At 64.9% G+C, this 15,749-nt stretch overlaps 1 protein-coding gene across 6 annotated transcripts in view; it reads left to right on the top strand.

Annotated features, from left to right (window-relative positions):
- The window catches only part of ARHGEF10L (Rho guanine nucleotide exchange factor 10 like), a 164,842-nt gene that overhangs the window by 121,584 nt on the left and 27,509 nt on the right, over nt 1–15,749 (top strand). For all 6 annotated transcript variants that reach the window (XM_052636257.1, XM_052636255.1, XM_052636256.1 and 3 more), the window contains one exon: nt 13,425–13,573. In XM_052636257.1, the coding sequence (XP_052492217.1) occupies nt 13,425–13,573 (149 nt within the window). The remainder of the gene's footprint in view (nt 1–13,424; nt 13,574–15,749) is intronic.

The raw sequence follows: 15,749 nt of genomic DNA, 5'->3' as shown, positions 1-15,749 counted from the left end.
TGACTGTTGCAACCACGCCCAGGGTGTTGGCTGCCCCTTGGCTCCCCTCGGCCTCAGTGACTGTCGCGACCACGTCCAGGGTGTTGGCTAACCCTTGGATCCCCTCAGCTCAGTGACTGTCGCGACCACTCCCAGGGTGTTGGCTGCCTCTCGGCTCCCCTCAGCCTCAGTGACTGTGGCGACCACTCCTGGGGTGTTGACTGCTGGCCTCACTGACTGTCACGACCACTCCCGGGGTGTTGGCTTCCCCACGACTCCCCTCGGCCTCAGTGACTGTCGCGACCACTCCCGGGGTGTTGGCTGCCCCTTGGCTCCCCTAGCCCTCAGTGACTGTCGCGACCATGTCCAGGGTGTTGGCTGCCCCTTGGATCCCCTCAGCTCAGTGACTGTCGTGACCACTCCCGGGGTGTTGGCTGCCGGCCTCACTGACTGTCGCGACCACTCCCGGGGTGTTGGCTGCCGACCTCACTGACTGTTGCAACCACGCCCAGGGTGTTGGCTGCCCCTTGGCTCCCCTAGCCCTCAGTGACTGTCGTGACCATGTCCAGGGTGTTGGCTGCCCCTTGGATCCCCTCAGCTCAGTGACTGTCGTGACCACTCCCGGGGTGTTGGCTGCCGGCCTCACTGACTGTCGCGACCACTCCCGGGGTGTTGGCTGCCGGCCTCACTGACTGTTGCGACCACGCCCAGGGTGTTGGCTGCCTCTCGGCTCCCCTCAGCCTCAGTGACTGTTGTGACCACGCCCAGGGTGTTGGCTGCCCCTTGGCTCCCCTAGCCCTCACTTACTGTCACGACCACGTCCAGGGTGTTGGCTGCCCCTTGGATCCCCTCACCCTCAGTGACTGTCGCAACCCCTCCCCAGGTGTTGGCTGCCTCTCGGCTCCCCTCAGCCTCAGTGACTGTCCCGACCACTCCTGAGGTATTCACTGCTGGCGTCACTGACTGTCGCGACCACGTCCAGGGTGTTGGCTGCCCCTCGTCTCCCCTAGCGCTAGGTGACTGTTGTGACGACGCCCGGGGTGTTGGCTGCCTCTCGGCTCCCCTCAGCCTCAGTGACTATCGCAACCACTCCCGGGGTGTTGGCTGCCTCTCGGCTCCCCTCGCCCTCAGTGACTGACGCGGCCACTCCCAGGGTGTTGTCTGCCCATCGGCTCCCCTTGGCCTCAGTGACTGTTGCGACCACTCCTGGGTGTTGGCTGCCCCTCGGTTCCCCTCGGCCTCAGTGACTGTCGCGACCTCGTCCAGGATGTTGGCTGCCCCTTGGATCCCCTCAGCTCAGTAACTGTCGCGACCTCGTCCAGGGTGTTGGCTGCCCCTTGGATCCCCTTACCCTCAGAGACTGTTGCTACCACTCCCAGGGTGTTGGCTGCCTCTCGGCTCCCCTCAGCCTCAGTGACTGTCCCGACCACCCCCGGGGTGTTGGCTGCTGGCCACAGTGACTGTCGTGACCACGCCCAGGCTGTTGGCTGCCGCTCGGCTCCCCTGGCCCTCAGTGACTGTCCCGAGCACCGCCGGGGTGTTGGCTGCTGGCCACAGTGACTGTCGCGACCACTCCCGGGGTGTGGGCTGCCCCTCGGCTCCCCTGGCCCTCAGTGACTGTCCCGAGCACCGCCGGGGTGTTGGCTGCCCCTCGGCTCCCCTCGGCCACAGAGACTGTCGCAACCACCGCCGGGGTGTTGGCTGCCCCTCGGCTCCCCTCGGCCTCAGTGACTGTCCCGACCACCCCCGGGGTGTTGGCTGCCCCTCGGCACCCTCGGCCTCAGTGACTGTCACGACCACTCCCGGGGTGTTGGCTGCCGGCCTCACTGACTGTCACGACCACTTCCGGGGTGTTGGCTGCTGGCCTCACTGACTGTTGCGACCACGCCCAGGGTGTTGGCTGCCCCTTGGCTCCCCTCGGCCTCAGTGACTGTCGCGACCACGTCCAGGGTGTTGGCTAACCCTTGGATCCCCTCAGCTCAGTGACTGTCGCGACCACTCCCAGGGTGTTGGCTGCCTCTCGGCTCCCCTCAGCCTCAGTGACTGTGGCGACCACTCCTGGGGTGTTGACTGCTGGCCTCACTGACTGTCACGACCACTCCCGGGGTGTTGGCTTCCCCACGACTCCCCTCGGCCTCAGTGACTGTCGCGACCACTCCCGGGGTGTTGGCTGCCCCTTGGCTCCCCTAGCCCTCAGTGACTGTCGCGACCATGTCCAGGGTGTTGGCTGCCCCTTGGATCCCCTCAGCTCAGTGACTGTCGTGACCACTCCCGGGGTGTTGGCTGCCGGCCTCACTGACTGTCGCGACCACTCCCGGGGTGTTGGCTGCCGACCTCACTGACTGTTGCAACCACGCCCAGGGTGTTGGCTGCCCCTTGGCTCCCCTAGCCCTCAGTGACTGTCGTGACCATGTCCAGGGTGTTGGCTGCCCCTTGGATCCCCTCAGCTCAGTGACTGTCGTGACCACTCCCGGGGTGTTGGCTGCCGGCCTCACTGACTGTCGCGACCACTCCCGGGGTGTTGGCTGCCGGCCTCACTGACTGTTGCGACCACGCCCAGGGTGTTGGCTGCCTCTCGGCTCCCCTCAGCCTCAGTGACTGTTGTGACCACGCCCAGGGTGTTGGCTGCCCCTTGGCTCCCCTAGCCCTCACTTACTGTCACGACCACGTCCAGGGTGTTGGCTGCCCCTTGGATCCCCTCACCCTCAGTGACTGTCGCAACCCCTCCCCGGGTGTTGGCTGCCTCTCGGCTCCCCTCAGCCTCAGTGACTGTCCCGACCACTCCTGAGGTATTCACTGCTGGCGTCACTGACTGTCGCGACCACGTCCAGGGTGTTGGCTGCCCCTCGTCTCCCCTAGCGCTAGGTGACTGTTGTGACGACGCCCGGGGTGTTGGCTGCCTCTCGGCTCCCCTCAGCCTCAGTGACTATCGCAACCACTCCCGGGGTGTTGGCTGCCTCTCGGCTCCCCTCGCCCTCAGTGACTGACGCGGCCACTCCCAGGGTGTTGTCTGCCCATCGGCTCCCCTTGGCCTCAGTGACTGTTGCGACCACTCCTGGGTGTTGGCTGCCCCTCGGTTCCCCTCGGCCTCAGTGACTGTCGCGACCTCGTCCAGGATGTTGGCTGCCCCTTGGATCCCCTCAGCTCAGTAACTGTCGCGACCTCGTCCAGGGTGTTGGCTGCCCCTTGGATCCCCTTACCCTCAGAGACTGTTGCTACCACTCCCAGGGTGTTGGCTGCCTCTCGGCTCCCCTCAGCCTCAGTGACTGTCCCGACCACCCCCGGGGTGTTGGCTGCTGGCCACAGTGACTGTCGTGACCACGCCCAGGCTGTTGGCTGCCGCTCGGCTCCCCTGGCCCTCAGTGACTGTCCCGAGCACCGCCGGGGTGTTGGCTGCTGGCCACAGTGACTGTCGCGACCACTCCCGGGGTGTGGGCTGCCCCTCGGCTCCCCTGGCCCTCAGTGACTGTCCCGAGCACCGCCGGGGTGTTGGCTGCCCCTCGGCTCCCCTCGGCCACAGAGACTGTCGCAACCACCGCCGGGGTGTTGGCTGCCCCTCGGCTCCCCTCGGCCTCAGTGACTGTCCCGACCACCCCCGGGGTGTTGGCTGCCCCTCGGCACCCTCGGCCTCAGTGACTGTCACGACCACTCCCGGGGTGTTGGCTGCCGGCCTCACTGACTGTCACGACCACTTCCGGGGTGTTGGCTGCTGGCCTCACTGACTGTTGCGACCACGCCCAGGGTGTTGGCTGCCCCTTGGCTCCCCTCGGCCTCAGTGACTGTCGCGACCACGTCCAGGGTGTTGGCTAACCCTTGGATCCCCTCAGCTCAGTGACTGTCGCGACCACTCCCAGGGTGTTGGCTGCCTCTCGGCTCCCCTCAGCCTCAGTGACTGTGGCGACCACTCCTGGGGTGTTGACTGCTGGCCTCACTGACTGTCACGACCACTCCCGGGGTGTTGGCTTCCCCACGACTCCCCTCGGCCTCAGTGACTGTCGCGACCACTCCCGGGGTGTTGGCTGCCCCTTGGCTCCCCTAGCCCTCAGTGACTGTCGCGACCGTGTCCAGGGTGTTGGCTGCCCCTTGGATCCCCTCAGCTCAGTGACTGTCGTGACCACTCCCGGGGTGTTGGCTGCCGGCCTCACTGACTGTCGCGACCACTCCCGGGGTGTTGGCTGCCGACCTCACTGACTGTTGCAACCACGCCCAGGGTGTTGGCTGCCCCTTGGCTCCCCTAGCCCTCAGTGACTGTCGTGACCATGTCCAGGGTGTTGGCTGCCCCTTGGATCCCCTCAGCTCAGTGACTGTCGTGACCACTCCCGGGGTGTTGGCTGCCGGCCTCACTGACTGTCGCGACCACTCCCGGGGTGTTGGCTGCCGGCCTCACTGACTGTTGCGACCACGCCCAGGGTGTTGGCTGCCTCTCGGCTCCCCTCAGCCTCAGTGACTGTTGTGACCACGCCCAGGGTGTTGGCTGCCCCTTGGCTCCCCTAGCCCTCACTTACTGTCACGACCACGTCCAGGGTGTTGGCTGCCCCTTGGATCCCCTCACCCTCAGTGACTGTCGCAACCCCTCCCCGGGTGTTGGCTGCCTCTCGGCTCCCCTCAGCCTCAGTGACTGTCCCGACCACTCCTGAGGTATTCACTGCTGGCGTCACTGACTGTCGCGACCACGTCCAGGGTGTTGGCTGCCCCTCGTCTCCCCTAGCGCTAGGTGACTGTTGTGACGACGCCCGGGGTGTTGGCTGCCTCTCGGCTCCCCTCAGCCTCAGTGACTATCGCAACCACTCCCGGGGTGTTGGCTGCCTCTCGGCTCCCCTCGCCCTCAGTGACTGACGCGGCCACTCCCAGGGTGTTGTCTGCCCATCGGCTCCCCTTGGCCTCAGTGACTGTTGCGACCACTCCTGGGTGTTGGCTGCCCCTCGGTTCCCCTCGGCCTCAGTGACTGTCGCGACCTCGTCCAGGATGTTGGCTGCCCCTTGGATCCCCTCAGCTCAGTAACTGTCGCGACCTCGTCCAGGGTGTTGGCTGCCCCTTGGATCCCCTTACCCTCAGAGACTGTTGCTACCACTCCCAGGGTGTTGGCTGCCTCTCGGCTCCCCTCAGCCTCAGTGACTGTCCCGACCACCCCCGGGGTGTTGGCTGCTGGCCACAGTGACTGTCGTGACCACGCCCAGGCTGTTGGCTGCCGCTCGGCTCCCCTGGCCCTCAGTGACTGTCCCGAGCACCGCCGGGGTGTTGGCTGCTGGCCACAGTGACTGTCGCGACCACTCCCGGGGTGTGGGCTGCCCCTCGGCTCCCCTGGCCCTCAGTGACTGTCCCGAGCACCGCCGGGGTGTTGGCTGCCCCTCGGCTCCCCTCGGCCACAGAGACTGTCGCAACCACCGCCGGGGTGTTGGCTGCCCCTCGGCTCCCCTCGGCCTCAGTGACTGTCCCGACCACCCCCGGGGTGTTGGCTGCCCCTCGGCACCCTCGGCCTCAGTGACTGTCACGACCACTCCCGGGGTGTTGGCTGCCGGCCTCACTGACTGTCACGACCACTTCCGGGGTGTTGGCTGCTGGCCTCACTGACTGTTGCGACCACGCCCAGGGTGTTGGCTGCCCCTTGGCTCCCCTCGGCCTCAGTGACTGTCGCGACCACGTCCAGGGTGTTGGCTAACCCTTGGATCCCCTCAGCTCAGTGACTGTCGCGACCACTCCCAGGGTGTTGGCTGCCTCTCGGCTCCCCTCAGCCTCAGTGACTGTGGCGACCACTCCTGGGGTGTTGACTGCTGGCCTCACTGACTGTCACGACCACTCCCGGGGTGTTGGCTTCCCCACGACTCCCCTCGGCCTCAGTGACTGTCGCGACCACTCCCGGGGTGTTGGCTGCCCCTTGGCTCCCCTAGCCCTCAGTGACTGTCGCGACCATGTCCAGGGTGTTGGCTGCCCCTTGGATCCCCTCAGCTCAGTGACTGTCGTGACCACTCCCGGGGTGTTGGCTGCCGGCCTCACTGACTGTCGCGACCACTCCCGGGGTGTTGGCTGCCGACCTCACTGACTGTTGCAACCACGCCCAGGGTGTTGGCTGCCCCTTGGCTCCCCTAGCCCTCAGTGACTGTCGTGACCATGTCCAGGGTGTTGGCTGCCCCTTGGATCCCCTCAGCTCAGTGACTGTCGTGACCACTCCCGGGGTGTTGGCTGCCGGCCTCACTGACTGTTGCGACCACGCCCAGGGTGTTGGCTGCCTCTCGGCTCCCCTCAGCCTCAGTGACTGTTGTGACCACGCCCAGGGTGTTGGCTGCCCCTTGGCTCCCCTAGCCCTCACTTACTGTCACGACCACGTCCAGGGTGTTGGCTGCCCCTTGGATCCCCTCACCCTCAGTGACTGTCGCAACCCCTCCCCGGGTGTTGGCTGCCTCTCGGCTCCCCTCAGCCTCAGTGACTGTCCCGACCACTCCTGAGGTATTCACTGCTGGCGTCACTGACTGTCGCGACCACGTCCAGGGTGTTGGCTGCCCCTCGTCTCCCCTAGCGCTAGGTGACTGTTGTGACGACGCCCGGGGTGTTGGCTGCCTCTCGGCTCCCCTCAGCCTCAGTGACTATCGCAACCACTCCCGGGGTGTTGGCTGCCTCTCGGCTCCCCTCGCCCTCAGTGACTGTCGCGGCCACTCCCAGGGTGTTGTCTGCCCATCGGCTCCCCTTGGCCTCAGTGACTGTTGCGACCACTCCTGGGTGTTGGCTGCCCCTCGGTTCCCCTCGGCCTCAGTGACTGTCGCGACCTCATCCAGGATGTTGGCTGCCCCTTGGATCCCCTCAGCTCAGTAACTGTCGCGACCTCGTCCAGGGTGTTGGCTGCCCCTTGGATCCCCTTACCCTCAGAGACTGTTGCTACCACTCCCAGGGTGTTGGCTGCCTCTCGGCTCCCCTCAGCCTCAGTGACTGTCCCGACCACCCCCGGGGTGTTGGCTGCTGGCCACAGTGACTGTCGTGACCACGCCCAGGCTGTTGGCTGCCGCTCGGCTCCCCTGGCCCTCAGTGACTGTCCCGAGCACCGCCGGGGTGTTGGCTGCTGGCCACAGTGACTGTCGCGACCACTCCCGGGGTGTGGGCTGCCCCTCGGCTCCCCTGGCCCTCAGTGACTGTCCCGAGCACCGCCGGGGTGTTGGCTGCCCCTCGGCTCCCCTCGGCCACAGAGACTGTCGCAACCACCGCCGGGGTGTTGGCTGCCCCTCGGCTCCCCTCGGCCTCAGTGACTGTCCCGACCACCCCCGGGGTGTTGGCTGCCCCTCGGCACCCTCGGCCTCAGTGACTGTCACGACCACTCCCGGGGTGTTGGCTGCTGGCCTCACTGACTGTTGCGACCACGCCCAGGGTGTTGGCTCCCCCTTGGCTCCCCTCGGCCTCAGTGACTGTCGCGACCACGTCCAGGGTGTTGGCTAACCCTTGGATCCCCTCAGCTCAGTGACTGTCGCGACCACTCCCAGGGTGTTGGCTGCCTCTCGGCTCCCCTCAGCCTCAGTGACTGTGGCGACCACTCCTGGGGTGTTGACTGCTGGCCTCACTGACTGTCACAACCACTCCCGGGGTGTTGGCTTCCCCACGACTCCCCTCGGCCTCAGTGACTGTCGCGACCACTCCCGGGGTGTTGGCTGCCCCTTGGCTCCCCTAGCCCTCAGTGACTGTCGCGACCATGTCCAGGGTGTTGGCTGCCCCTTGGATCCCCTCAGCTCAGTGACTGTCGTGACCACTCCCGGGGTGTTGGCTGCCGGCCTCACTGACTGTCGCGACCACTCCCGGGGTGTTGGCTGCCGACCTCACTGACTGTTGCAACCACGCCCAGAGTGTTGGCTGCCCCTTGGCTCCCCTAGCCCTCAGTGACTGTCGTGACCATGTCCAGGGTGTTGGCTGCCCCTTGGATCCCCTCAGCTCAGTGACTGTCGCAACCCCTCCCCGGGTGTTGGCTGCCTCTCGGCTCCCCTCAGCCTCAGTGACTGTCCCGACCACTCCTGAGGTATTCACTGCTGGCGTCACTGACTGTCGCGACCACGTCCAGGTTGTTGGCTGCCCCTCATCTCCCCTAGCGCTAGGTGACTGTCGTGACGACGCCCGGGGTGTTGGCTGCCTCTCGGCTCCCCTCAGCCTCAGTGACTGTGGCGACCACTCCTGGGGTGTTGACTGCTGGCCTCACTGACTGTCACGACCACTCCCGGGGTATTGGCTTCCCCACGACTCCCCTCAGCCTCAGTGACTGTCGCGACCACTCCCGGGGTGTTGGCTGCCGGCCTCACTGACTGTTGCAACCACGCCCAGGGTGTTGGCTGCCCCTTGGCTCCCCTAGCCCTCAGTGACTGTCGCGACCACGTCCAGGGTGTTGGCTGCCCCTTGGATCCCCTCAGCTCAGTGACTGTTGCGACCACTCCCAGGGTGTTGGCTGCCGGCCTCACTGACTGTTGCGACCACGCCCAGGGTGTTGGCTGCCCCTTGGCTCCCCTAGCCCTCAGTGACTGTCGTGACCACGTCCAGGGTGTTGGCTGCCCCTTGGATCCCCTTACCCTCAGTGACTGTCGTGACCACTCCCGGGGTGTTGGCTGCCTCTCGGCTCCCCTCAGCCTCAGTGACTGTGGCGACCACTCCTGGGGTGTTGACTGCTGGCCTCACTGACTGTCACGACCACTCCCGGGGTGTTGGCTTCCCCACGACTCCCCTCGGCCTCAGTGACTGTTGCGGCCACTCCTGGGGTGTTGGCTGCCGGCCTCACTGACTGTCGCGACCACTCCCGGGGTGTTGGCTGCCGGCCTCACTGACTGTTGCGACCACGCCCAGGGTGTTGGCTGCCCCTTGGCTCCCCTAGCCCTCAGTGACTGTCGTGACCACGTCCAGGGTGTTGGCTGCCCCTTGGATCCCCTTACCCTCAGTGACTGTCGTGACCACTCCCGGGGTGTTGGCTGCCTCTCGGCTCCCCTCAGCCTCAGTGACTGTGGCGACCACTCCTGGGGTGTTGACTGCTGGCCTCACTGACTGTCACGACCACTCCCGGGGTGTTGGCTTCCCCACGACTCCCCTCGGCCTCAGTGACTGTTGCGACCACTCCCGGGGTGTTGGCTGCCGGCCTCACTGACTGTCGCGACCACTCCCGGGGTGTTGGCTGCCGGCCTCACTGACTGTTGCAACCACGCCCAGGGTGTTGGCTGCCCCTTGGCTCCCCTCGGCCTCAGTTACTGTTGCGACCACTCCTGGGTGTTGGCTGCCCCTCGGTTCCCCTCGGCCTCAGTGACTGTCGCGACCTCGTCCAGGGTGTTGGCTGCCCCTTGGATCCCCTCAGCTCAGTGACTGTCGCGACCTCGTCCAGGGTGTTGACTGCCCCTTGGATCCCCTTACCCTCAGGGACTGTTGCTACCACTCCCAGGGTGTTGGCTGCTGCTCGGCTCCCCTCAGCCTCAGTGACTGTCGTGACCACTCCCGGGGTGTTGGCTGCTGGCCACAGTGACTGTCATGACCACACCCAGGCTGTTGGCTGCCGCTCGGCTCCCCTCTGCCTCAGTGACTGTTGCTACCACTCCCGGGGTGTGGGCTGCCCCTCGGCTCCCCTGGCCCTCAGTGACTGTCCCGAGCACCGCCGGGGTGTTGGCTGCCCCTCGGCTCCCCTCGGCTTCAGTGACTGTCGCGACCACTCCCGAGGTGTTGGCTGCCCCTCGGCTCCCCTCGGCCTCAGTGACTGTTGCGACCACGCCCAGGGTGTTGGCTGCCCCTCGCCTCCCGTCAGCCTCCGTGACTGTCGCGACCACTCCCGCGGTGTTGGCTGCCCCTCGGCTCCCCTCCGCCTCAGTGACTCTTTCTTTGTGCCCTCACCTTGGCCTCAGACCCCGAGGACCCCTCTGGGCTTTCTGATCTGACACCCGCGGTGGGGCCCGTCTGCCTCTTCGAGGTGCCTTTGCTGTGACTGGGCCTTGGTCTCCGTTTACCTGGTGTGCGCGCGTCCAGGCACAGACAAACGGGCTGTCATCCTGTGTGGGCGTGACTTTGGAGGTGTGGGTGCCTGTTCTTGAATTGTGAATGGACGGCCGCTGGTGGGCAGGGAGAGCAGGGAGCGATGGACCCCCCCGCCGGCTCGGGGTGGGCAGGGGGCTGGCCCTGCCCAGAGCGCCTGCTGATCCTGACTGAAGTCTTAGACCGGTGGCCTGTGAGGCTGAAAAGAATCTTGGAGGCCGGAACTCCAGGGTGAGAGGTGGTCTGCTTGTGACGTCTGTCACCCAGTTGACCACCAGGGGTGAAAGTGACGGTGAAGGTCGCTCAGTGGTGTCTGACTCTTTGCAACCCCATGGAACTCTCCAGGCCAGAATACTGGAGTGGGTAGCCTTTCCCTTTTCCAGGGGATCTTCCCAACCCAGGGATCAAACCCAGGTCTCCCACATTGCAGGCAGATTCTTTACCAGCTGAGCCACCAGGGACGCTCCAGGGAACTGAGACAAACCCAGGGAGGCACCAGGGTTGATCCAGCAGAATTCCATCCCCTTGGGTTGCAGGTGGGAAAATGGAGTCCCAGCAAGGGAAAGCCTCTGGTTCAGGGTCCTACCATGGGCCCCCGAATCAAGGAATTCCTGTCCTGTGTTCTTTTTGATATAATGATGTTGGTATTATTGAATCTTTTTTCTTTTTAGAAGCATTTTTAATTGAAGGAGTAATTAGTTGGAAGCTTTACAATGTTGTGTTGGTTTCTGCTAGATGACACATGAATCAGCTGTAAATATATGTGTGCCCCCTCCCTCTCGAACCTCCCTGGCATTATTACATTTTATCTGTTAATCATTCTGTCTTGAAGCCAGGTCTCTTAGGAGACACCCAGCAAGTGGAAGGGTGGTCAGGACACGTGTGACCCTCAAGGGTATCAGACACTCCCCCCTACCCCAGGCAGGCGCTGTCCCAGGAGGGCAGAGGGCACGAGGGCTCAGGGGGGCCTTCGCTGCTCCCGGGGAAGGGCTCGTGTGTCAGCTGCCAGGCCTGGTTCCAGCATCCCTGACCGCTGCCTTCCTAACCGGCCCGAGTGGCGGGCGTTCCGGCTTCTGGCAGCTGGGGGGCGCGCAGAGCCCTGCTTTCTGTGGCTCTGGTTCCCTGCGGGGGTGGGGTCCAAGTCTGCTGTGGAGGCCTGGCTGCCTGTGGTCACTCTTCCCTCCTGGACTCCAGTCCTGGGCCTGGAGATCTTTGGAAACTCTTGGAACCTGAGAGAGCAGCCGGGAACGGGGACCAGGGTCAGTTGAGCTCCGGCCCTGGCTGGCCCACACACCCCGGGGGTGGCTGTGCACACGTCCCGGCCTCCCCGGGTCCCTGCCGTCGCGTGAGTCCGGGGAGGTCCGCCTGCTTGCACAGGCGGCCGCCTCGAGGCGAGGGACAGCCAAGGGCCAGAACTGACGCGTGGCCAGTCCTGCCCTGCCGGGTGGTCGGGACTGGTTCTTTCAGCCCCGCGCCTCAGTTTCCTCAGTTGTAAAACAGGGAAAAGAATAGAATCTTCCACCCAGGCTGATGAGAGGTAAGGAGACAGTTCATGGAAAGAGTCCAGCATGCTCACGAATAACAGAATGTGGCGACCGCCGTCCGCGCTTTCCCTGCGCTAAGCGCGCCCGTTTCCTTCCTTTGAGCCCGGCCGCATCTGCGAACGTGGGTGTGCTCATCACGCCTGCTTTACAGCCTAGGAAACTGAGGTTCCCAGTGGCAGTGGCGCCTGTCCAGGTACGTGCAGAGGTTGAGAGGCTGCAGCCAGGACTCCGGCCCAGCCTGCTTCCCGCGTTCACGGCTGGGAAGAACCGGACGTGTGTTGGTTGGGCAGGGGTGATGGGTGTGTGTCTGTGTGTTTCCCAACTCAGTGGAGCTAGGAACCTTCTAAGTTTAAGAGGAGCTGAAGGGGAGAGGAGGACCTGTTTCACGAAAGGGGAGGATGTGGTAGGGGTGGAATCTGCTCTGCCGCCCAGGGGTTCCTCTGCGGACAGTGGTGCCCGTCACACCGCCCAGCAGCTGCCTTGGAGGGACGGCCTGTGCCAGGGCTACCGTGCACCCCTTCTAGGGACCCTGTGGAGGAGGGTTGGGGGGCCAGGCCCTGGCACCCAGCCCAGGCTCCTTACTCCACCACCCGCCCCTCATGGGTGGGCCCCACTTCCTGCTCAACCCTCCTGGCCCACCTGGCACTCTGGCAGGACAGGACAGCCACGGGGCTTCTGTGTGGCATCAGGTGTGACTTCAGAGAAAAACCCATCTCAGTGGACATTGCTTGCACCTCAGGGGAAATCCTTGGTCTGTTCCTGGGTGAGCTGAGCGTCCCTGGGGTGGGCCGGGGAGAGCGTCATTCCATGCTGGGCCAGATCCCTTCATCTGTCCATCTTCAGGGATCATGGGCTGAGGGCCGGTGGCCTCTGAGGACTTCCTCCTCCCACACCTGGGGTGGTGGCATCTCTGGAGGAGGAAGGTCATCGGAGATCTCAGTAGAGGTGACAGAGTGCCTTGGAGTGGGTGAGAAGGTCTGTGAGAAGGCAGGACAGTCTCCATAAGTTACGGTGTCTGAAAAGTCCTCAGAGACAGTCTTGTTGGTGGCGCTCTCCGCATTCTCCAGATGGGGAGACTGAGGCCTTGAGAAGGGGAGAGACATTCTCAAGGTCCATAGTGAGCTGCTAGCAGAAGCAAGGCCAGGACACTTTCCACCACGTCATGCTGCCTTCTTGGCTGGGCTGTCTGGATGCTGCCTCTTTCGGGAAGCCTCCCTGGTTTCTTGGCTGGGCTGTCTGGATGCTGCCTCTTCCAGGAAGCCTCTTTGGTTTCTTGGCTGGGCTGTCTGGATGCTGCTTCTGCTGGGAAGCTTCCCTGGTTTCTTGGCTGGGCTGTCTGGATGCTGCCTCTTCCGGGAAGCCTCCCTGGTTTCTTGGCTGGGCTGTCTGGATGCTGCCTCTTTCGGGAAGCCTCCCTGGTTTCTTGGCTGGGCTGTCTGGATGCTGCCTCTTCCAGAAAGCCTCCCTGGATTTCCCCTGTGCAGAATTGGTTCCCTCCATCTTAACGGTTCTCAAGGTCCTCTGTACATGCCTGACCGCTTGGGCTGGGCACTTTGTGTGGTGGCTGCTGATTAACCTTACGGTCTCGCCGGCCAGTGGGAGTTTTCTTGAGGGCAGGGTGTGTGTCTGATCTGTTTCTTCTTCCGCAGCCCTGAGCACGGGGCCTGGCGTGGAGTTGGTGCGGACTCAGCGTGCGGTGGGGTGAAAGCAGAGGGCAGGGAAGAGGAGGAGAGAGGAGTGGGGAGCACCGCAGATGGGAGCAGGGGCTGGGGGGCAGGGCTGGGGGCCTGGAGGAGCTGGGCCGGGAGGAGCCTGGAGCTGGGCTCGCCTCCCCCTGGGGGCCTGGTTCCCAAGGGCTGGGGGGCCCCGACCTGTCTGCTGCCCCCCACTCCCACCCGCCCCCGCTGACCTGCCGGCTTCCTCTCCCTGCAGGAGGCATCCCCTGGGACCTGGAGAGCCCACCCGTGTGCCTGCCTGTGGGGCCGGGACCTGTCCGCACCCTGCTGAGCCTGGAGGAGGCCGTGTGGGCCAGCTGTGGGCCCCGGGTCACCGTCCTGGACGCCACCAGCTTGCAGACTCAGGTACTGGCCCTGCCTCGCAGCTCGTGGCCCCGGGGGCCGTCTCCAGGCGTCGCCTCCACCGGCCCCTCTCACACCCTGCCCTGGGCTCCCAGGGGTGTCTCAGGGTCGCACGGGGAGGCGGGATCCCCGCGGGCCCCCCCTGCCCCCCAGCACGCTCCCTCAGGGCTGCCGGGAGGGGGAGGGCCCCGCCTGCTGGGCAGTGGGCTCGCTCCTCTGTTGTGTCTGCTGCTTTCCGGGGAGGTAGGGCTGGGCTCCCTGTGCCCCCAGGGATAGCCCGGACCTGGCTGTGCCGAGGGAGCGGCTGGTGCGGATGCTGGCACTCGGGGCCCCGGGCTCTTTAGCCAGTGTGGACCCCATGGGGAAGGGGCGCTCGGCCAGCACTGGGGTCCTGCCTCGTCCCGCCACGAGTGCGGCCAATCCTTGGCCACTGCGATGCAGGCCTCGTCTGGGGGTCCTTCCTGGCTCAGCCTGGACCCTCTCCTGTCACTGACCAACAGCTGTGCCCACCCCCTTCGCCACAGCCCAGGCTCCACCCTGCGTGGTGTTTTGGCAGTGACCCCTGTGGCTCAGAGATTAAAGCGTCTGCCTGGAATGCGGGAGACCGCGGTTCGATCCCTGGGTCGGGAAGATCCCCTGGAGAAGGAAGTGGCAACCCACTCCAGTATTCCTGCCTGGAGAATCCCGTGGAGGGAGGAGCCTGGTGGGCTACAGTCCGTGGGGTCACTAGGAGCCAGACACGACTGAGCTACTTCACTTTCACTTTTCACTTTCATGACCTGGAGAAGGAAGTGGCACCCCACTCCAGCTCTCTTGTCTGGAGAATCCCGTGGAGGGAGGAGCCTGGTGGGCTGCCGTCCACGGGTCACTGAGAGTCGGACTCGACGGAGCGACTTCACTTCCTTGTTGCTTGCTCTCCTTGGGACCCCAGCATGGCCTCCAGGCCCAGGGGCGCCTCAGCCTGGCCCTGCCGCGCACCTTCCTGCCAGGACCGTCTTTCCTCACCCACTCGGTCCTGCCTCAGCTTACTCAGCAGCCAGGCAGTCTGGGCTGGATCCCGGATGACAGGTCCTGGTTTGGCAGGTGGAGACCCTGAACCCAGGGAGCTGAGGGTGAGCCCCGAGACCTGGGGTTGATCCTCAGGGTCCCTGTGTTAACTCACCGTCTCTGCTGAAGCTTGAGGTTCAGCCTTTGCATCTGTGCCTTCCCAGCTCAGCCTCCTGGTCCTGGCCCTCATCTTCTGGGGTCTTGGGGCCCTGGTCTGTGAGCCCAAGTTTTCCTGCCCCTTCACCAGGGTCCCTTCGCCTCTGTGTGAGGTGATGCTTGGGAGCCCCAGTCCTGGCCAGGGAGGTGTTTGGTTAGCGGCCCTTTGGGGTGCTGGAAAGGGAGGTGGGGTGGGTTCTGCCCACAGCACCTTGGACAGCGGCGAGAGGCCACACTGTGGGCGGAGCCAGAGGATTTGGGTGTGGAGCTGCCATCAGGTTTTGAGAAGTGGGTGGTGGCTCACGGTGAAACCTGGCCTCGGCGCCCCCGCCACCCCCACGCCCACCCCCCGCCCCACCTCGCCCCTCCTCCCCCACCCCTGCCCCGCCCCACCCGCTTAGGCTTGCACCGAGGCATCAGGGACCTTTGACCTCATTGCTGGGGCGGGCTCTGGCTCCCCAAGGGGGGGGAGGGGCCCACCGGGAGGACACTGTGTTGGCCCTCCTCTGTGTCTGGATTTCCTGGTCCTCCTTCTCCCTGGCAGATGGGTGGGGACGGGGTGCCCTGACTAGCTGCAGCCCAGACCCCCTTCCCAGCCCTGCCCCGTCACTGCCTTCAGGGGCCTCTCACCTCCTCAGCCTTCTGGGAGAAAGATGACCAGGGGAGGTGGCTCCCCAGGGCACCCGGGGTCACTGACAGGCCTGGATCTCAAGGCATTTGGGAGGAAGAAGGACGAGTGCCCCCTGCATCCCCCTGAGCAGACCCCTGCTGTCCCCTTGCCAGGCCCAGTGTCTTCCCAGGTTTTTCCTGGGCCTGGGGAAATGGCAGCCCACTCCAGTATTCTTGCCCGGAGAATCCCAGGGACGGAGGAGCCTGGTGGGCTGCCGTCTCTGGGGTTGCACAGGGTCGGACACGACTGAAGCGACTCAGCAGCAGCAGCAGCAGGGGCCCTGCTCAGGGCAGTGGGGGATGGGCC

The sequence above is a fragment of the Budorcas taxicolor genome, chromosome 2 (genome assembly GCF_023091745.1).
Source record: "Budorcas taxicolor isolate Tak-1 chromosome 2, Takin1.1, whole genome shotgun sequence".
Taxonomy (NCBI): Eukaryota; Metazoa; Chordata; class Mammalia; order Artiodactyla; family Bovidae; genus Budorcas; species Budorcas taxicolor.
The sequence above is the reverse complement of the archived record's forward strand: the minus strand, read 5'-3'. Positions and strand labels throughout refer to the sequence as shown.